Source organism: Cervus elaphus, chromosome 14 (genome assembly GCF_910594005.1).
Source record: "Cervus elaphus chromosome 14, mCerEla1.1, whole genome shotgun sequence".
Taxonomy (NCBI): Eukaryota; Metazoa; Chordata; class Mammalia; order Artiodactyla; family Cervidae; genus Cervus; species Cervus elaphus.
Window position 1 is genome coordinate 76,547,144 of NC_057828.1, and position 22,537 is coordinate 76,569,680.

At 39.7% G+C, this 22,537-nt stretch overlaps 1 protein-coding gene across 2 annotated transcripts in view; it reads right to left on the minus strand.

Moving 5' to 3' along the window:
• Window positions 1–290: 290 nt before the first annotated feature.
• LOC122708111 (membrane cofactor protein-like) overlaps window positions 291–22,537 on the minus strand; it is a 55,468-nt gene continuing 33,221 nt past the window's right edge. The window contains exons 9-12 of one of the 2 annotated variants that reach the window (XM_043924229.1): window positions 21,572–21,610; window positions 13,190–13,240; window positions 10,087–10,122; window positions 291–592 (exon numbers count right to left, since the gene is read on the minus strand). In XM_043924229.1, the coding sequence (XP_043780164.1) occupies window positions 570–592; window positions 10,087–10,122; window positions 13,190–13,240; window positions 21,572–21,610 (149 nt within the window). In that variant the 3' untranslated portion in view covers window positions 291–569. Of the gene's footprint in view, window positions 593–10,086; window positions 10,123–13,189; window positions 13,241–21,482; window positions 21,611–22,537 lie in introns of those variants that run through there. The other variant, XM_043924230.1, reaches the window with a different exon arrangement.

Sequence of the window (22,537 nt, forward strand, 5' to 3'; positions counted from 1 at the left end):
AATAAACAATATATAAAACAGATTTTGCAGTGATTGAACAATGAATACTAAGAGTTGGCTTTAATCTTTGAATAGAAATGATTTAAAAATCACTTCTTTACAAATGAAAATTAATTCACTTCATTTTGAAGCATATTTCTCTAAGTTTGGAGGTTTTATTTAAAAACCACATTTTCTCACCTAGATACTACTGGGGACTGTCTTGACTTGCCCTATAATTACAAGTGTTACTGAAGTGAAAACAGGCAAGGTGTTCAATTCCAAATTCCTACATGTTTCAGAGACATGTGAAGGATGGTGACCACATTCGAGCCCACAGTAAAATGTTAGCATTGTGATGTAGTTGCATTCATCAGAGTGAAAGAAACCAGAGAATAACTTTTGTTGATTGCCTTTTTCCCTTCTGTTTTCACTGAGACATAATTGATATACAGGCATACCTTGGAGACATCCATGGGTTTGATTCTGGAGTAGCTTGTTAAAGTGATTTATCCCAATAAACCGAGTCACAGGAATTGTTTGTTTTTTCCAGTGTGATAGAAGTTCTGTTTATACCATCCCGTGGTCTATTAGGAGTGCAGGAGCAGTGTGTCTAAACAACAATGCACACAGCTAAATTAAAAACTACCTTATTGCTAAAGATGTTAAACATCACCTGTGCCATCGGTGAGTTGCAGCAGTGACATCCAAGATAACTGAACACAGATCACCATAAGTTTAAAGGCTTGAATTACTGTAAGAATTACCACGGTGTGATACAGAGACCTGCAGTGAGCAAATGCTATTTGAAAAACGGCGCTGATAGAATGGCCGGATGCAGGGTTGCCACAAACCTTCATTTGTACACGTGAAAAATGCAATGTCTGCAAAGGGCAGCAAATCAGAGAACAAGTGAACAAGCCTCGCTTGTGTGACCCTGTGTAGGTTTAAGAGGCTCAGCGTGATTTGATAATGATACATTGTGAAATGATTGCCACAGTTTTGTTTTTTTTTAACATCTCTTCACTCAGAGAGTTACCAAATTCTTTTCCTTGTGATCAGAACATTCAAGACCTTCTTCCTTAGCAACTTGCCAAGGTAGCCACCCCTTGATATCAAAAGAGGATTGGCTCCAGATCCCCACCCCCCTCCCCTGCAATTAAAAATCTGAATGCTCAAGACTCATATAATAGAGCATAGCATTGCTGGCCCTCTGTATCCAAGGATGCTGCTGCAGAACTATTGGATCCGGAGTGTCGACTGAATACAGTACAACATTACTAATTATAGTCACCATGCTGTATACATTGGGCTTTCCTGGTGGCTCAGCCATAAAGAATTTGCCTGCAATGAAGGAGACCTGGGTTTAATCTCTGGGTTGAGAAGATTCCCCTGGAGGAGGAAATGGCAACCCATTTCAGTATTCTTGCCTGGGAAATCCCATGGACACAGGAGCCTGGCAGGTATAGTCCAGGGGTCACAAGACTTAGCGGCTAAACCACCACCACCGCCACATACATCACATCTTTGTACTTGTTTGTCTTATGCCTGGAGTTTCATACCTTTTCACCTGCCTCACCCATTTCACCCACCAACTCTCAGTCCCCACTTCTTACAGCCAAACATCTGACTTCTGTTTCTGTGAGTGTGGACGTCTGGATTTCACATATATATGAGATCACACAGTATTTGTTTCTTTCTGTATGACTTACTCACTTAGCATAATTCCTTCAAGGTTGCTGTGTTCTCACAAATGGCAGGGTTTCCTTATTTCTTGTGGCTGAATAGTACTGCACTGTATCTATAAACCGTTATCTTCTTTGTCCATCCCTCAATGGACACTTAAGTCGTTTCCAAGTCTTTCTTATTGTAAATAATTCTGAAGTAAACAGAAAGGCATAGCTATATCTTCCATGTGGTGGTTTCATGTCCTTCAAATATATATCCAGATAGAACTGCTGGATCATATTGTGGTTCTGTTTTAATTTTTGAGGAAAATCCATGCTGTTTCTCATAGTATCTGTATGAGTTTACTGTAGATCTTAACATTTTAAAAGAATCAAAAGGTAAAGGGATGCGTGGATTTATGGAAACTATTTAGTTTGTCTGTACTACAGGAGTGGTCAAATTATTCTAGTAAGTGGTGGATGGAGTGCTAAACTCTGTTTCCCTACAAGGTAAGGTAAAAAGACAGCATCAGAGATGAACAGAGTTAAGTACATAAATTAAATTCCAGAAGTCCAGTTAGAAAATGGACAATTAAAAAACATCTGTGTTTTTCAGTAAGTCACTGAACTATGAAACAAAGGATTCTTTTAAACACACATTTTTCTAATATTGCAATTTAAAATGTTGCTCTGAGATGAAACCTTTAAGAAGGTAATGATTCTGAGTGTTCAATTTCAAAAATGCTTTGTTTACCCCTCACTTGAAGGAAATCATGTGTTCTGGTTACAGTCTCCTAAGTAACTAAAACTCACATCACATTTTTTGGTGACAACAGACAGCTTTCTAAAATTTATTATTCAATTCCAGCATTGTCCAAAGAAATATAATGCAAGTTACACAGGTAATTTTGAATTTTCTAGAAGCCACATTAAAAAGAATGCAAAGAAGCAGGAAAATTAATTTTCACATGTTTTACTTAACCCCTGTGCACTCAAGCCCACTTTACATAGGATGAGCCGGTTTTGGCGTTCGCAGCAGCCACTCAGGACCACGGACTCTGGAGCTGCAGAACGCAGTTCCACTCCTGCCTAGGAAACTGACTACAACAGGCAGGCTACAACCAAACGTGGGCCCGTCGGTTATTTACAGCGTGCCTGCCCCAGCAAACCCTCGGGGGGCCCACCTCATGGGAGAGCTAACTGTGTTCATGCTGGAGACTGTGTTATTCCCCTGGCGGGAGAGGCTTCGCTGTGAACCAGCGCCGTCACAGCACGGCCCCTGTTACATGGCCGTGTCCTCAGGAGAGCACGTCAGCAGTCAGGCTCTCAAGGAACCCTCCAACACCACTGTATTCTTCTATTTTTTTGAAGCAATACTTTTTTCTGTTATAAGGAAATACTTCTCTTTAAGCAGAATTTTAAATAGAAATCTAATGTTTGGCAAAGATGAATGCGTGCATGCTAAGCCGCTTCATTCGTGTTCAACTCTTTGCAACCCCATAGACTGTAGCCCACCAGGCTCCTCTGTCCATGGGGATTCTCCAGGCAAGAACACTGGAGTGGGTTGCCATGCCCTCCTCCAGGGGATCTTCCTGGCCCAGGGATTGAATCCATGTCTCCTGCATTGGCAGGAAGGTTCTTTAACAACTAGCACCACTTGGGAAGCCCTTGACAAAGATAAATAAGTATTAATGTAACTTAAACAGCTCGTTTGATATAACAAAGAACCTGATTAAAACAATGAAGAGGATTAAAGTGTGAGCTAATTACAGTTATGTCAAATTACCTTCAGCATTTCTTAAGTCAACTTCAAGTATTTACAGACACTTGAAGCTCATGGCCTGTCTGAAAACTCTTTCCTTTTTGGCTTTAGCCTGGAAGGAGTCCTTAAAGAACTGGGCAGAAACACAGGGCTGGCTAGGCCCACACTGCCATTCTAGGTGGGATGCTTTATCTTCACCTTTTCCCCATGATGAAAGACACCACTCTGCTTTCACTGAGAAGTTGCCCTTCTTACTAGCCTTTGTAGAATCTGCTCCCAAAGTTGTGACTGTAACCTAAGGTAGCACCACACATTACAGCTTATGTAAAACTCACCTCCTCTCTTCCCAGCTATGTGGACACACATTCTGTTCCCCCAGAAAGAACTTCTAATTCATTTCATTCAGAGACAGAAAGTACAGGGGGGTTACACATCTAAAGGTGATGCATTTCATGATTTTCCCAAACCGATGGATTTTTGTTGGTGGTGGATTTTATTATATGCTAAAAATATCCTGGTCAAGGAATGCCTTTGCAGAATTAATATTGACAAGTTGAAATTGAATTTCTTCACAAAATTAAGTAAAATGTATTGTGATTTCTATAAAAAAAAAAAACCCAAAGTGAATATAAAATGAGTAGATTCTGTTATTATTTCTCACTGGGCTAAAAAATTCCCCCATGTTTTGGATTCACAGCTCCTAGAAGACAGAGGCGTTAGTCTGATGGCTAACTCTGTTGTCAACAGTTACTCTAAGTAAGTAAGTATTAGTCACTCGGTCGTGCCCGACTCTTTGTGGCCGCATGGACTGCAGCCCACCAGGCTCCTCTGTCCATGCGATTTTCCAGGCAAGGATACTGGAGTGGGCTGCCATTTCCTTCTCCAGGGGATTGTCCCAACCCAGGGATCGAACCCAGGTCTCCTGCACCACAGTCAGATTCTTTACTGACCGAGCTACAAGGCTCCTAAGTCAAAGCAAAACATGTGAGTGCATGTTATTTTACACTAAAACAGGGAAGGTATGAGAAAACATCAGTAATCTAGCAAAGGGAACAGGAAACCAGGTATCCCTTGGATGTCCACTGCCAAATTAGCTTAGTATCAACAGCTAAATATTCACTGAACATCTCTGAAAAAATGCAACAGGAAAGAGATACTTTTTAATGGTAAAAGCAAACTTCTCTCTCATCTCTTCTCAGACAGAAATAAAATTTCCTTGTCTGTAGCTCTTACTGGTTAGGTATGTGTTGAACAGAAGGGGAAAGTGCTCAATGAAATAGTGATGTTACAACAAAAGGAAGCAAGAGTGGCATAAAAAAGGGATAAAATCAATGAGGGAGGAGAAGGGAAGTAAGCTGACAATTAAGTTTATAAATTATGGCTCTCCTGATTCTCATTAGAAACCTGAAACAGGAATTTGGTGCAAGAGACTACTTTACCTTCAAAGTCTTATAGATCATTCAGCAGATAAATGGATTGTAAATTTGTGTACAATCTGTTTACCCATGAAACCACTTAGCCTCAAGTGAGTAATGTAAACTCTTTTTTTCTCAGAATGAGACAGTATGAGGAGAAATGGTCCTGGCCTCTATCACCTTAGATTTTGAGGCAACGCACAGAGCAAGTATTAATTCCACGTAATATTGTCTCTGAAATCGATTTTTATGGCGTCACACATTTTGAGATGGATCTTTTCGTTGAAGACAGTTTCTTCCTGTGCCATAGTTGTTTCCACCTATACAGCTTATTATATAACCTTTCCTTTTCCTGAAATGGATCTAAATTTTGTACATGTGCTCTCTCAACTAATCAAAAAATCCTTGTTATTAGTTTCTGTTTAAATTTTTTTGAAAAGTTTTTTGACTGCTCAAGAAGAGTGAGCCAAGTAGAAAAAAGTTCCAATTAATTTGATCGTTCAAGTTTTTGCTGCATAGCTTACACTCCCACCGCCTGAATTGGACTTATTGAATCCAAAAAACTTTAGGAAAGCTCATTTAAGCAGACAGCTTAAAAACTACAAAGTTTCTGGATGAGTCATTATTTATATAACATTAAAATCATTTTAAGTTATAACGAATAAGGGACTCCAATCAAAATGGTGAAATAGGAGGCATAGCTCACCTCCTTCCTCGGATACATCAAAAATATATCTCCATGTGGAACAATCCTCACAGAATGCCTCTTAAAATGTTGACAGAAAAAAAAAATGTTGACAGAAAATCTCAGATACCTAAAAGTACAAAAAAGAGCTCCACCCAACTGGGTGGCATGAAAAAGCAAAATAAAGAGGAGGCAGAAAGGAAATTGCCTGCACGCATGGGAGGGAGCTGTGAGAGGGAAGATTCCTGCACGCTGTGAAGTCCGTTCACTGGCTGGGGCAGAAAGAGAGCTTCGGAGACTCAGCGGAGAGCACGCCAGTCAGTCTTCTGCAGGCAAACCAGACTTGCACTGGCCGTCCATGCCACGGCCCTGCGCTCCCCAGCCTGAGACCCGCATCCACTGATGCAGGCGGGGCCTGGGCACTGAAGCCCTGGAGGACAGACCCGGGGAGAGGACGAGGGCGGGCTGCAGGCCTTCCGAAGGGCTGGAGGGGAGTATGGCGGCCACCGGCAGGTATATATGGAAGAAACCTGGGCCTCCGCCTGGAAGTGAAGCGCCCGTCGTCAGGGTCACTGGAATGGAGGGTCAGGGTCTGAAAATAACAGCCGCTTGGTGTGCTCAGAGTGGGTGCGGTGACACTCCGAAAGCCCATTGTTCGCGAGCACAAGCGCAGGGCAGGGAAGGGCCCGCCACAGCTGACTCTGGACCACCTCTAGGAGACTTCAAGAATGCCAGCAGCAGGGAGGTGCCCACAGGCAGAGGCGGGGGATGGAATCAGAGCTGATCCGCAGGGGGTGCTCTTTGAGAACAGAGCTGAAGTCTGAGCCCTCTCCCCGTGGTTGTGCTATTTGCTGATTTAAGCACTGATGCCTGCTTTGTAAGCTGAGCACCCAGAATCTCCCAGAGGACAACAGGCGCTCTCACAGGGGGAAAGGTCTGGCCTCAGCATCCAGCGGGTGTGTGCACACGGAGACTGGGCCAGGCCAGCGTCTGGGTTGCTTCCGTAGCCCCCGTCGTGCATCCACTTGCCCAGAGGTGGCACTCACACCTGATTTCAGTGCACAGACACTTAGCGATCCGCACTGATGGTCTTGTGAAAACCATGCCCAAGGGACGACAAGACTGATTGCTGGTATCACACCCATGATTGACGTGGGGCTGAGTGCGGTGCCAACAGCAGGGTGCTTGGTGAGCCCCACATCAGGCGACAGGTGACATCACAGAGTGTGCACCCCTGTGGGCAGAACCAGTGGAGGAGTGCTGGGCGGCTCATCTCCCCGTGGGCGCTCCCCTGTCCCGCCTGTTTCACACCACAGCGAGGAAACATTTCTGGGGCCTTCCGGTCCAGCAACTAAGGAGCAGACCCCTGCCCCTTGTAACAACCACCGAACAAGGACAAGGTCCTGCTCAATATCTAGCAGAGGCTCTGGCCACCACTATACCAGTCACACACTGTTTCTAGAGAATAAAGGCCAGCACACAGTAAGGAAAGAGGTAGCAGTCATCCATAGTAAAAACAGCCCTTCCACCAAAAATACTAAACCCATGTAGGCTAGATAGGGATGCACCCATGTAAAAATAGTCCTCCAGGACCACAGTAGATCACTGTTTCTGCCAAATTCATAGAGGAAGAGAATTTAAGCAAAATGAGGAAAGAGGAACTACTCCCAATTAAAAGAGCAAAAGAATTGACCGGAAATAACTGACAATGAGAGAGACGGAGCCCAGACAGATAAGAGGAGCCCACAAAAATTAGAAAACTCATTTACTGGGACAAAAACTGACCTAAAGCCAGTAAATTAAAGATTGAATAATGCAGGAGAATGAATAAGTGATCTGAAAGATAGAAAAATGAAAATCACCCAATCAAAAGAGCAGACAAAGTCAAGTGAAAAACAAAATGAAAGCAATATAAAAGACCTACGGGATAACATAAAGTTGGCAATTCATGCACAATAGGGATTGCAGAAGAGGAAAAAGAAAAGGGGATTGAAATTATATTTGAAGAAATTATAGCTAAAAACTTCCCATACCTATCAAAAGAAGCATATCCTGGTGTACAAAGCACAGAGTGTCCCAAGCAAGATGAATCCTAACAGTTCTACAACAAGCCATGTTACAATTAAAATGGGAAAATTAAAGATAAAAAGAGGATACTACAAGCAGCAAGAGTTAATTAATTGAACAAAGAGTTAATTACAAAGACTTAAACATAAGATATGTGTGTGTGTTTACGTGTGTGGGTTAGTCACTTAGTTGTATCCAACTCTTTGGGACCCCATGGACTGTAGCCCACCAGGCTCCTCTGTCCATGGAATTCTCCAGGAAAGAATACTGGAGTGGGTAGCCATTGCCTTCTCAAGGGGATCTTCCCAAACCAGGGATCAAACCTGGGCCTCCTGCATTGTAGGCAGATTCTTTACCATCTGAGCCACCACGGAAGCCCTGAGCAGTCTTAAAAAAAAAAAAAAAAAATACAATTATCTTGAACCACTGAAACATTTCCCAGTAAGCTTGGTGATGTTTCTTCAAAGTTAAAGAGTGTGGGCACATCAATAACAGTCTACACCTTGGTTTCTCTCAGCGTCGTCCAGGCCCAGCAGCAGCCTCACTGGGGAACTCATTAGAAATGGGATCTCAGAACTCTAATGCTACTGATATTGGTGGTAGGATGCCCAGATAATTGTTTGGCTTTAAAAAACTCATTACAATGAGAGACAGTTTGGTTAATGTTTGAGAACTTTTAAGCATTTTGCTGCAGTGCTGTTTTAAACAATGAAGGAGTAAGGAGCAGAAAGCTATTTTGCTTTGCTTCTTTAGAGGTTATTTCTACACAAATCTTTTGGACCTTTAAAAATATCCTTTAAAAATATATCATCACTTTAATTTTCTCATAGACTTCTGTGTATACATAATTAAAAAGTATTGCTGATAGAGAAATCAAATATGCCTATCATGTGTTCTATTAATATAAGATTTAAGATTCATATCAAAGCATTTGTTATTTTAAAAAGATTACCATACAACATTTTTAAAATTTGAGCTCTAAATGAGTGAAGAAGTTACTTTTATTACATAGTCCAAGCTCACTCATTAATATAAAAATGTGTATATTAAAACCACAAGCAAACTATGAGTTGCAAAAAGCCTTAAAATTATTAGTTTGATTTGAAAGCTATTTCCAAAGCATTATAGGGGGAAATTACTAAAAATCATGAATTTCAAAACACCTTATCTTAGTCTATGCGCCATGATTTATTCTGTCTTTTGTTAAGTTGTAAATTATTTCATTACAATTTAAGCTTGGTTAAAAAACCCTATTCTCCCCAGAAGATATGCATTTATAAATATTTTTAAAAAATCTAAGTCCCCCTTCCTTTTTTAAATTTATATATAAAAAGATAGACAATATTAATGAGATGTCTTGTAAATCTTAACCCACTCAGCCACTTAGTTTAACCCCATCAGTTTTACTGCTACCTAGTAAATTAAAACAACATCAGAGGGAAATCAAATAGTGTTGCTTTTAACCCCCAGTTTAGCCTGGATAAATAACAACTCTAAATGAAAATAAATCAAACAGGGTATTTGAATTAGATACCTATGCAGCTTCCTAAAACTACCTAAGCTATACAGACAAGTGAAACTTTTGCCATAACAATTTTAGTGACTACAGTTTTCAAGCCTCCACAGCTAACCATTTTAAGTTTAATTTTGGCTATTTGTCCAATCTAGGCAGTAGGGTACATCTAGTGCTGCAGCACATAAACCTCTAGTCCCACAGAAATTTTTCTTACGTCGTAACAGCTGAAGTGACCATCGTGGTCACTCTTCTTGAGTTGATATTAACAGCAGGTAAAGATATTTTTAGTGAAGAAATTCTACCCAAATGGCATACACATGCACACACATTTTTTTTTAAGTCAGCATGTAAAATAGAGTACAAACAAAACTTCACAGAAGTATGTTAAGAGTGAGAAGGACCAGTAACTTAAAGAAACATGCTTTAATGTGCCCTCTCTCTCCGCTCTGCGGAATATTTGTACAGGCAGGCAGTAACTATTCCAACGGCAATAACTACAAGAAACCAGGAAACAAGGGACAGGTAATTGAAAAATCACTGCCAAGATTCAAAATCTAGCAAAAGAAATAAATGTTGGTTAGATTTCCATGGTCAGAAAATGATATTTTATTTAAGTATGTACACATTTTTATTCTGTTTTGTCTCTTCACTATCTGAATCCAATTCTCTGGAATCACTTACATAGTTCACAGTAAGTCAGAGAAGTCCTTGATTAATTTAAAAAATGACCCATAGCATATCTGGGGTGTAAACTCATATGGCTATGCATCTTGAAACAACATTTATTATTTAGGGTTTGTTAGTAATTGGACATATAGAATATAAAAGAATATATAAAAAAGACAGTATATTACATGAAAATTTAAGTTTTCCTAAACTGGTTTACTTAATTTCACACTATTAAAACTAAAGAAACTAAAAAATCACTGAAAAATTAATGCACTTCTTCAGAGTGATATCTTGATTTAAGTGGTATCAAAGTTTGGAATACTTACGCACAGAAAGAATAATCACACCAATGACTGCTGCATCTGGGAAAAACAAAAACACTTTGATGATAATTGAGCACATAGGTGTCTCCAAATAGCTGTTGCATCTTAATGTGTGGATCAGCTATAATTACAACAAAGAAAAAAATTATCAATCTAGTTTTAGCATGACTGCAAGTGCATCCATGTCATTCTGACCACAGAACATTTCAAAATAGATTCCTTTTGAAATTCTCAACAAGAACCTCACATTTTAACACTGTGTGCTGTAACTACCATCCTAGGTTATTTAGTAAGGTAGCTGGAACAATTAGAATCCAGTAGATTAGAAGAAAATTGTTTTAAAACATTTTATCCAACTATAGTTCAGTATTAAGTCTATTCCTTATGATTTTGTTAGGAATTCTCCATACTTTTCTCCAAAAGTGTGATTGTTTAATAAATCATAATGAAGTTTTATAAATCTATCAAACATATGCTTTTTGCCATCTTCACAAACAATAGCTTTATCTTATCATCAACCCCTCTTTATTTCCCTGTTCCTTGAATAAAGATACAGTCCTAACTATAAGGAGATTTTCTCTAATAATGCAAATGAAACATCAGGGCACATGGATAAGAATTATACACAGAAATGTAAACATGCATTTTTTAAAAAACTATCCAGAGAACAATAAATATACCACCAAATGAAAATTCTCAGAAATGTCTGTGGGTAGCACCTCTGCTTCTAAACTACCATTATTTGTATTATCTAAAACTCAGACCGTAAAACATCATCTTAGGTCCTGTTCTTTTTATTCCATACATATTATGAAGTATTAGCATCTGAAACAGAAGTTATGAAGAGGTAGCAAGAATACACAGAAGAACTATACAAAAAAGATGCCAATGACCTGGAAAACCACAGGAGTGTGATCACTGACCTAGAGCCAGACATCCAGGAGTCAAGTGGGCCTGAGGAAGTATCACTACAAACAGAGCTAGTGAAGGTGATGGAATTCCAGCTAAGCTATTTCAAATCCCACAAGATGAGGCTGTTAAAGTGCTGCACTCAATATGCCAGCAAATTTGGAAAAGTCAGCAGTGGCCACAGGACTGGAAAAGGTCAGTTTTCATTCCAATCCCAAAGCAAGGCAATGCCAAAGAATGCTCAAACTACCGCACAATTGTCCTCATTTCACATGCTAGCAAAGTAGTGCTCAAAATCCTTCAAGTCAAGTTTCAACAGTATGTGAACTGAGAACTTCCAGATGTACAAGCTGAATTTAGAGAAAGGCAGAGGAACCAGAGATCAAATTGCCAACATCCATTAGATCACAGAAAAAGCATAGGAAAAAACATCTGCTTCTGCTTCGTTGACTACTCTCAAGCCTTTGACTGTGTGGATCACAACAAATCGTGGAAAATTCTTCAAGAGATGGGAATACCAGACCACCTTACCTGCCTCCTGCAAAACCTGTATGCAGGTCAAGAAGCAATAGTTAGAACCAGACATGGAACAATGGACTGGTTCAAAATTGGGAAGGCAGTACGTCAAGGCTGTTTCTTGTCACTCTGCTTATTTAACTTACATGCAGAGGACATCATGCGAAATGCCGGGCTGGATGAGGCAGAAGCTGGAATCAGGATTGTGGGGAGAAATATCAACAACCTAAGATAGGCAGATGACACCATCCTTATGGCAGAAAGCGAAGGAGAGCTAAAAGAGCCTTTTGATGAAGGTGAAAGAAGAGAATGAAAAAAGCTGGCTTAAAACTCAATATTCAAAGGATGAAGATCATGGCATCTGTTCCCATCACTTCATGGCAAATAGATGGGGAAACAATGGAAACAGTTGACAGACTTTTTTTTCTTTGGCTCCAAAATCACTGTGGACAGTGACTGCATCCATGAGGTTAAAGACGCTTGCTCTTTGAAAGTAAATCAATGACAAAGGTAGACAGCATATTACAAAGCAGAGACGTTACTTTGCCTACAAAGGTCCATCTAGTCAAAGCTATGGTTTTCCCAGTAGTCATGTATGGATGTGAGAGCCGGACAATAAAAAGGCTGAGTGCCTAAGTTTGATGCCTTCAAACTGTGGTGCTGGAGAAGACTCTTGAGAGTCCCTTGGACTGCAAGGACATCCAACCAGTCAATCCAAAGGAAATCAACCCTGAATATTCATTGGAAGGACTGATGCTGAAGCTGAAGCTCCAATACTTTGGCCACCTGATGAACAGTGCCAACTCATTGGAAAAGACCCTGATGCTGGGAAAGACTGAAGGCAGGAAGAGAAGGGGATGGCAGAGGATGAGACACTTGGATGGCATCACCGACTCAATGGACGTGAGTTTGAGCAAACTCTGGGAGATGGCGAAGGACAGGGAAGCCTGGCGTGCTGCAATCCATGGGGTCACAAAGAGTTGGACATGTCTGACTGACTGAACAATAGCAAGAGTAGCCTCTGAAGATGGCCCTGAATTTACTTGGCACAGTGGCAGTCGGACCACGGTTTTCAGAGGGGAAAACATAACAAGTCTCAAGTGCATTTTATAAAAAGATTAACCTGACTAAACTAGTCTAATGTAAAGAAAAATAATAGCTATTTCTCTTCATTTTCTTATCAAGAAAAATTTATATTTCATTTAATTGTCACCACTACACTTCACCAACCTCTTAAACATATATTGTGTGAATTACGTGAGAAAAGATGAAGTGTGCAACTCCTGCCTGTTATAGAGAGAGTATTTCACTTGTCCATGAGGCTTGTGTATACAACATAGCAACAGAAAGAAAGTTTATCTACAAATCTCCATCACAAAATAACTCTATCAAATGACAACACCACATTTTAATGTACACATGACCATAGCATTTAAGAAAGTTACATCATCCCATTGGAAATCCTAAATTCGGACACTTCTTGTAAACTGTGTTATCTGCATGTCTACACATAATGCTACTTACATTGGTCATGGGATTTGCACTATTAAAATAACAATATATGTCAATAACACACCAATTTGTGACATGATGTTTCTTCTCTAATTACAGATCATTGAAATAGTTTCATGTAGAACACTAGGGTTTCACAATGCAAGGTTATTTATAACCAAAATAATACCGAAGTCCTCAAAAGAGTCAGGCTCTAAGTCAACCGTTGGAGAGACATATGCTGAAAAAAGAAGAAAAAATGGGTATAAGAAAAAAAGGTAGAAGAAGAAAATTATAAAGGTTAAAAGATCTATAAATTTAAGGGGCTTGATTTGTTTCTAAATTAAATCCCTCATTTCATTTTCCCCTACATGAATTATATTAATGCTTCTCTTTAAAGCTAGTGTTATAAAATCATAAATTAATATTAAATGTCAAAGCATTCTTCTTCCTATCCATTAACATTTCCTAGGATAATATTTTGTGGTACAGAAAGCAAATTTATCATTAGTATAATGCCAAAATTAGCTATGAATTTTATGTGATTTTACTTAAAATTAAAAGACATAAGATGGTTTAAATATCATTTAAAAGTTTATCTGCAATAGAATGAAATTCAACATAATAAAGATCATTTAAGAAAAACCCATAGTGAACAACATACTCAATAGTGCTTTTCTGCTCAGCACTCAGTCATGTCTGACTCTTTGTGACCCCACAGACTGTAGCCCACCAGGTTCCTCGGTCCATGGGATTCTCCAGGCAAGAATACTGGAGTGGGTTGCCATTTCCTTCTCCAGGGGATCTTCCCAACCCAGGGATTAAACCTGTGTCTCCTGCATTCTTTACCTCTGAGCCACCTGAGAATACCCGTAGTGAAAGTGAAAGTGAAGTTGCTCAGTCGTATCAGACTCTTCAGCGGACCCATGGACTGTAGCCTACCAGGCTTCTCTGTCCATGGGATTTTCCAGGCAAGAGTACTGGAGTGGGTTGCCATTTCCTTCTCCATACTCAGAAGTAAAAGATTGATTTTTTTCCTTAAGTCACAAGACAGGATGCCCACGTTTGCCATTTCTATCAACATAAAATGATATTTTAATTTCTTTTTCTTGCCTAATCAGAGAAATTAGGCAAGAAAAAGCAATAAAAAGCATCCAAATTGGGGAAGAAGAAAAAAGATGATCTTGTTCCACATTAAATAATCTTTTAAGTGGAAAACTCTAAAGATTATATATACATACAAATGCACAAATACACACAGACCTATTAGAAAAATTAATTCAACAAAGTTGGAAGCTATAAAATCAACAAAAATCAGTTGCATTTCTATACACTACCAATGAACAATCTAAAAGTGAAAGTGTAAGTCACTCAGTTGTGTCTGACTCTTTGTGACCCCATGGACTATACAGTCCATGGAATTCTCCAGGCCAGAATACTGGAGTGGGTAGCCTTTCCCTTCTCCAGGGGATCTTCCCAACTCAGGGATCGAACCTAGGTCTCCCACATTGCAGGCAGATTCTTTACCAGCTGAGCCACAACAATCAAAAAGAAAATTTTTAAAAAAATCCAATAAAGTAGCATCAAGAAAAATAAAATGCAAGAGGAATAAAAGTAACCAAAGAGGTGAAAGACTTGCACATTGAACTACAAAGCATTGCTTAAAGAAATTGAAGAAGACATAAAAATATGAAAGCAAATCCTGCATTCATGGACTGGAAAACCATATTCTTAAGATGTTAATACCATACAAAGCAATATACAGATTAAATGCAACCCTTTGACCATACTGAAAATCCACTTTGCATAAATAGACAAATTAAACCTGTAATTTATATGGAATATCAAGGGAGTAGAATAGAAAAGAAAATCTCTTGATAAGGAAATGCAAAGTTGAAAAGACTCACTTTTTCTAAGTTCAGAATTTACTTAAAAAATGACAATAATCAAAACAAAACTGGTATAATCATAGAAGAAAAACACACAGACTAATACAACAGAATAGAGAGTCCAGACACAACAGGATGTATTGTACAGCACAGGGAAATATAGCCATTATTTTGTAATAACTTTAAATGGAGTATGATCTTTAAAAATAAAAAAATCACTGTTATACACCTGAAAATAATATAATACTGTAAAACAGCTATATTTCAATTATGAAAAAAAAAACCAGGAGCCCAGAAATAAATTTGCATTTATATGGTCAAATGACAGTTCACAAGGGTACTAAGAAAATTTAATGGTGAAAAGGCAGTCTCTTAAAAAAGGGTTCTTGGAAAACTGGGTGTGTGTTAGTCGCTCAGTCATGTCCGACTCTTTGCAACCCCATGGACTATAGCCCACCAGTCTCCTCTGTCTTTGGGATTGTCCAGTCAAGGACACTGGAGTGTGTTGCCATTCCCTTCTCGGGGGATCTTCCTGACACAGGGATCGAACCCAGGGCTCCCACATTGCAGGCAGATTCTTTATCAGCTGTGCCACCAGGGAAGGCTGATTTCAGTGTTGACCGTCTGGTGATGTCCATGTAGAATCCTCTCTTATGCTGTTGGAAGAGGGTGTTTGCTATGAGCAGTGTGTTCTCTTGGCAAAACTCTGTCAGCCTTTGCCCTGCTTCATTTTGTACCCCAAGGCTAAACTTGCCTTTTACTCCAGGTATCTTTTGGCTTCCTACTTTTGCATTCCAATCAAGGACATCTGTTTTTGTTTTTTTGTGTGTGTGTTTGTTTGTTTTTGTTTTTTGGTGTTGGTTCTAGAAGGTCTTGTAGGTCTTCATAGAATTGTTCAGCTTCTTCAGCATTAGTGGTTGGGGCATAGATTGGGATTACCATGATGTTGAATGGTTTGCCTTGGAAACGAACCAAGATCATCCTGTCATTTTTTATTAAAGAGATTAGATCTGGTATATAGAGTCCTGAAGAGGTGTGGAAGGAGGTTCCAAACATTGTACAGGAGGTGGTGACCAGAACCATTCCAAAGCAAAAGAAATGCAAGAAGGCAAAGTCATCGTCTGAGGAGGCTTTACAAATAGCTGAGAAATGAAGAGAAGCAAAAGGCAAAGGAGAAATGGAAAGATACACCTATCTGAATGCATAGTTCCAGAGAACAGCAAGGAGAAATATGAGAGTTTTCATAAGCAAACAATGCAAAGAAATAGAGGAAAGCAATAGAATGGGAAAGACTCGTCACACTGTTTATTTAATTTCTATGCAGAGTACCTCATGAGAAATGTCTGGCTGGATGAATCACAAGCTGTAATCAAGATTGCTGGGAGAAATATCAACAACCTCAGATGTGCAGATGATACCACTCTAATGGCAGAAAGTGAAGAGGAAGTAGAGAGTCTCTTGATGAAGGTGAAAGAGGAGAGTGAAAAAGCTGGTTTAAAACTCAACATTCAAAAAACTAAGATCATGGCATCTGGTCCCATCTCTTCTCAGCAAATAGATGGGGAAACAGTGGAAACAGTGGCAGATTTTATTTTCTTGGGCTCCAAATTCAGTGCAGATAGTGATTGCAGCCATGAAATTAAAAATGCTTGCTCCTTGGAAGGAAAGGTACGACAAACCTAGGCAGTGTATTAAAAAGCAGAGATATCACTTTGCCAACAAAGGCCTGAATAATCAAAACTTTGCCAGTAGTCCTGTATGGATGTGAGAGTTGACCACAAAGAAGGCCATGAAGTGAAAGTTGAAGGTGTTAGTCTCCAGCAGGCAGATTCTTTACAGTCTGAGCCAACAGAGGAGCCCTCAGAGGTTGAGCACCTATGAATTGATGCTTTCAAATTGTGGTAAGACTCTTGAGCATCCCTTACATTGCAAGGAGAGCAGACCAGTCCATCCTAAAGGAAACGAACCCTGAATACTCATTGGAAGGACTGATGTTGAAGATGAAGCTCCAATACTTTGGCCACCTGATGTGAAGAGCTGACTCACTGGAAAAGACCCTGATGCTGGGAAAGACTGAGGAGGAGAAGCGGGCAACAGAAGATGAGACAGTTGGATGGCATCACCAACTCAATGGACCTGAATTTGAGCAAGCTCCAGAAGATGGTGAAGGACCAGGAAGCCTGGCATCCTGCTGTCCATGGGGCTGCAAAGAGTCAGACATGACTTAGCAACTGAACAACAACAAATGGGTGAGAATGACCTGAAAACTAGCATACGTGATCTTTACAACTAAAGATATAAAGAAGGAACCAATGTGAGACAGGAAAGAGGACCAGAGACATAGTATAAACAAGACCTATAACTCTGGGGAGCTGACCCACAAATTGTGGAATCATTACAATTGCAGAAGCTCTCCCACAGAAGGAGGGGTCTGAGTTTCACATGGGATTCCCCAGCCTGGGGGTCCTGCACTAGGAAGACAAGTCCCGCCCCCCCGCCCCGCCCTCCCCGCCCCAGATTGTTTGGCTTTGAAGGCCAGCATGGCATACTTTTGGGAGATCCAGGGAGTTTTAGGAAAGAGAGGCTCCACTCTGAAGGGTGCAAACAAAACGTCATACACTCGTGTGACCCAGGGCCAAAGCAGCAACTTGAAAAGATCTTGGCTTGGACCTACTTGCTGATCTTGGAGAGGCAGAGGACAATGAGGACTCACTCTGGGGACCAGCGGCTAGCAGCAGCCACTGTTAGGAAACTCATATCACAAAGGCTCTGGTGCTAGCAAGCACCATTTTGAAATCCTCACTCTATCTTATTAGCACTAAGATCGTGATATGACCCTGCCCCCAGGAAGGTGGGCACAATGTTCTCAACACTACAGACCGAGCATTTATTGGAGTGGTAACACAGCCCCACCCACAAGCAGGGAAGTGTCATCCTGTAACCTCCGGGACCCATCCTCGCCCTCCAGAGGGCCCAGGACCTGACCCAGTACGCTGCAGTCAGACCCTAGTCCCTGGTTGTCCTCACCAGTGGGCCAGCACAAGTCCTGGAACCCCATGGGCAGCAGCCCCACCAACTGCAGCCTGATTCCAGCTCCAGGAACTGTCAGCCCTTCAGCCAGCTTCTCCAAGGTCAGACCCCATCCACCAGTGGGACAACGACAGCTCCAGGACACCCTGACACTATAGTCAGCCACGTCAGGAAATGACCAGCCCACCAGGACCCGCCAGGCCATAGCCCTACAGACCAGAAGGCTGACACCTGCCCTGAGGCTCAGAGCCTGTTTCCCCAGCTCTACCAACGAGTCAGCCAGTACAAGCCCGGCTACATAAAATCATCTATATCCGCCATAGATAGTTAAAAGATGAGCAAAACAAAAATATGTAAAATACGATGGAATTAATACAATGGAATTTAAAAAAACATTAAACATGATGGAATGGAGTAAAAATGCAGGGTTGTTAGAATTAGTTCAAAATTAAGAGTTCAGCAACTAAAATATCCATATGTTGGCTATTTGTAAATCTCATGAGAATCACAAAACAAAACTCTATCATAGATACACCCATAAGAAAGAGTAAGGACTCCAACATAACACTAAATATAGTCATTAAACCACAAGTGAAGAGAGGAAAAGAAGAAAGGAACAAAAATGAACCATAAACTTAAGAGCTAAAACTACGAAACTCTTAAAGAGAACATGGAGGACAGCTTCAGGATGTTGGGTCTGGCAGTGATTTCTTGGATATGACACCAAAAGCACAGATACACAGGGTTTCATCAAAACCAAACACTGCTGTTTAAGAAGGGACACTGTCATCAGAGAGAAAGCGGTCCACAGAATGGGAGGGAACTGCACTACATATCTGATGGGGTTAACCTCCAAAATATATTATGAGCTTTTAAAAATTGAAAAAAGATCCAATTCAAAGTTGGGCAAAGGACTTGAACAGATATTTCTCCAAAGAAGATATACAAAAGACCAATAATATGCACATGAAGAGATAATCAATCACTGATAATTGTAGAAATGCAAATAAAAACCACAGTGAGACACTACTTCTCTTACACTGATATGGATTTTATCAAAAAACAGGAAATAACAAGTGCTGGCAAAAAGATGGAGAAATCAGAACTTTTATGCATCACTGGAGGGAACATAAAATAGTGCAGCTGCTGTGGAAGATTCTACGGCTGTTTCTCAAAAAAATAAACATAGGACTACTATATAACCCAGGAATTTTATTCCTAGGTACATAACCACCAAAATTAAAAATAGGGACTCAGATACTTGAATGCCAATGTTCAGAGCAGCATTATTCAGAATATCCAACAGGTGGAAACAAACCAAGGGTCTTTCAACAAATGAATGAATTAAGGAACCGTGGTTTATATCATAGAACATTATTAAGTTACTAAAGTAATAAAGTTCTGATACATGTTACAAGGTGGATGAACCTTGAAAACATTATGCTAAGTGAAATAAACCAGAAATGATTCCAAGTCTGTGAGGTACCTAGAACAGTGAAATTCATAGACACAGAGAATAGGCAATGGTTAGCCAACCAGTCCATCCTGAAGGAGGTCAGTCCTGGGTGTTCACTGGAAGGACTGATGCTGAAGCTGAAACTCCAATACTTTGGCCACCTCATGCGAAGAGCTGACTCATTGGAAAAGACCCTGATGCTGGGAGGGATTGGGGGCAGGAGGAGAAGGGGACAACAGAGGATGAGATGGCTGGATGGCATCACCGACTCGATGGCCATGAGTTTGAGTAACCTCCGTGAGTTGGTGATGGACAGGGAGGCCTGGCGTGCTGCGATTCATGGGGTCGCAAAGGGTCGGACACGACTGAGAAACTGAACGGAACTGAACTGAACAGGGTTGGAGGAGGGAGAATGGAGAGTTATTGTTTCATAGGCATAATGTTTCATTTTGAGATGATGAAAAGCATTTGGAGATAGATAGTAGTAATGACTGCACAAAAATGTGAATATACTTAATGCCGCTGAAGTGTACAATTAAAGTAGTTAAAATTGTCAGTAAAATAAAATAGAATTTGGTCTAGAAAAACTAACACAGAGCATTTGAGCATCTGAGCCTGAGCATCTGAAAAGGAAGTATTCTGCTGGATGTTAGATGTATCATTGTGCTGTAATCAAAGCGTCCATTTGGTGCTGGGGCACGAATGGGCAGAATTCAGGGGGACAGAAAGATCAGATCACGCATGAATTTTATGTGTGATAAAAACTGGCATTTTCACAAGCTGGAAAGGAGACGACTTACTCAACAAATGGTGCTGCTTCTCATTGGTGTTGGGACCAGCCCAACAACGAACTGACCTGCGAGAGCAGTGCCGCAGAAGAATAAGGGAAAATAAGACTCAGAAATAAAGTGGGGATCAGGGGGCGGATGCCATTTGCAGGCAAAAGCCCAGATCCTAATCCTTGCATGCCTTTGTTGTTAACTTCTACTTCCTTCTACAGATATGATCTAGAGATATCTGTTCTTTACAATCTCAGATCCCAGATAAACAATGCACAGTCCTCAATGTCAAACCTTCAGGCCTTTCAGGACTTTGTTTAGCTAGTGACACCCATTCTCAGCAACTCCCTCAAGGCTCTGGTTACGGGAACAGTCACTAATGGTTTTCCATCACTCACATCAGTACTTCAACATCTTGTTTTCAAGATGTCTTTCCACAATGTACTTTTTACTGCTCCCAGCCCTTCATGTGGGAGTGATGAGAAAGTCATTTTTATTTTTCAAAGAGGCCCTGTTATAGTACAGGCCTGTACATAGCACATTCCCTACAATTGGATGAAGGCAGGTGGAATGAGGAGGAGCCCAATCTCGTTTCCCATGCCATAAAGAATGTGAGATGAATCAGTGATTTAGCACAACCACACAGTCACATTGTGAAAACATTTATGCAATTTAGCATGGAGAATATCTGAAACTTTTTTTAAGAGAGACACAATACTCATAGTCATTAGGGAAAAGATCAAAGGATCCAACTTCCTATTAATGTAAAAATTCTGCACTAATAGATTACCACTGAGATAATAGTTGAGTGAAATATGGTACATATTAAAATCATCATTTAAGAAGATGGGAATAAATCTAACTACAGCTCCAATTCAAGTGGAAAAAGTGCAAATTTCAGAAAAGTATGAACAGCATAATGACATTTTTGGATAAAAAAGAAAAAGTGCTAAAATATGTATACCTACAGAAATAAGAATGCTGATGTGTAGAAATAGATTAAAAAGACACCCTAACCTCTAAAGATATTAGCTTAGATAACAGATCAGGGAAAGAGGTGGAGAACTAATCTTTTACTCTGCATGCTTTTGCAATGTTTGCAATTTTATAAATTTATATTAGTATCTACTTACATAATTAAAAGTTGCAGAAAGCAATCTATAGGAAATAGAATAAAATCTTAAAAGAAAACTGACTAGTAAAATAAATCAAAGAAAAAAACTAGAAGAAAATTCCACTTCATGTTAAAAGAGCTTAAATAATAAGTTGACCAAAAAAATATTTCAGCAACCACATAGAAAAATGAACAAATTCAGCTTTATTGATAGTTTAAAAATGTAAATTAGTATATTACATCATTTTCACTCATCACCTTATTAAATTCTAACCAATGTGAGTAAGATAAAGAGATACTGAACCTGCATGACTTGATGTTGTAGTTGTAGCTGGATGAAGACCTGGAAAAATTAATTTGATTCAATTCACCCATTTCATCAATACAAAATTATAGATTTAATTTTGATGTTTCATTCTTTAAGATTATTTCACAAAATGAATTACTTCTCAAAATGAAAAATATACATACTTTCCAAACTATGCTATTCTACTTCTGGAAAGTTAACCTAAACATATATTAACATAAGTACATAAGAATGTATACATAAAAATGTTTACCATAGCTTTGTATTACATAATGGAAATCCTAGAAATTAAAAAATAATAAGTCATAAAGATCATGTATTCAGAATAAATATACAATGCTTTAAAAATACCATCCACATAGTATCATACTACATATTTTGTATCCTTTCTTTTTCACCTCATATTTTGCCCACATTTTTTCATATACACAAAATCACATAATCACATCTCCCTGGAAGGGCATAAAATTCCCAGGCAGCACAGTGGTAAATCCATCTGCTAATACAAGAGACAAAAGAGACGCAGGTTTCCCGGGGTCGGGAAGATGCCCTCGAGAAGGAAATGGCAATCCACTTTGGTATTCTTGCCTGGAAAATTCCATGGACAGAGGAGCCTGGCAGGCTACAGTTAACAGGGTCACAAAGAGTCAGACATGACTGAGCGCACACACACATAATCACATCTACTTTATACCGTTATATTTCACTAATGATCCTTTTCATAGTCTTTTTCTAACTGATGATAAAAACTCATGTTCTGATGATAAAAACTCTAACTCATGTCCTCTCATGAGGAATTTTGATTTTTATATTTTAAAAAAGGTCCCTGTAATTTATCTTCTTTATAAACTTGTTCTCACAATTCTGTCTTCTTTTAAACACTAAACTGGATCAGTGTTTTATAAATGCTTTATGAAATGCTTATAGTCAACTCTTTCAAAAGAGCATATCAACATAGTTACC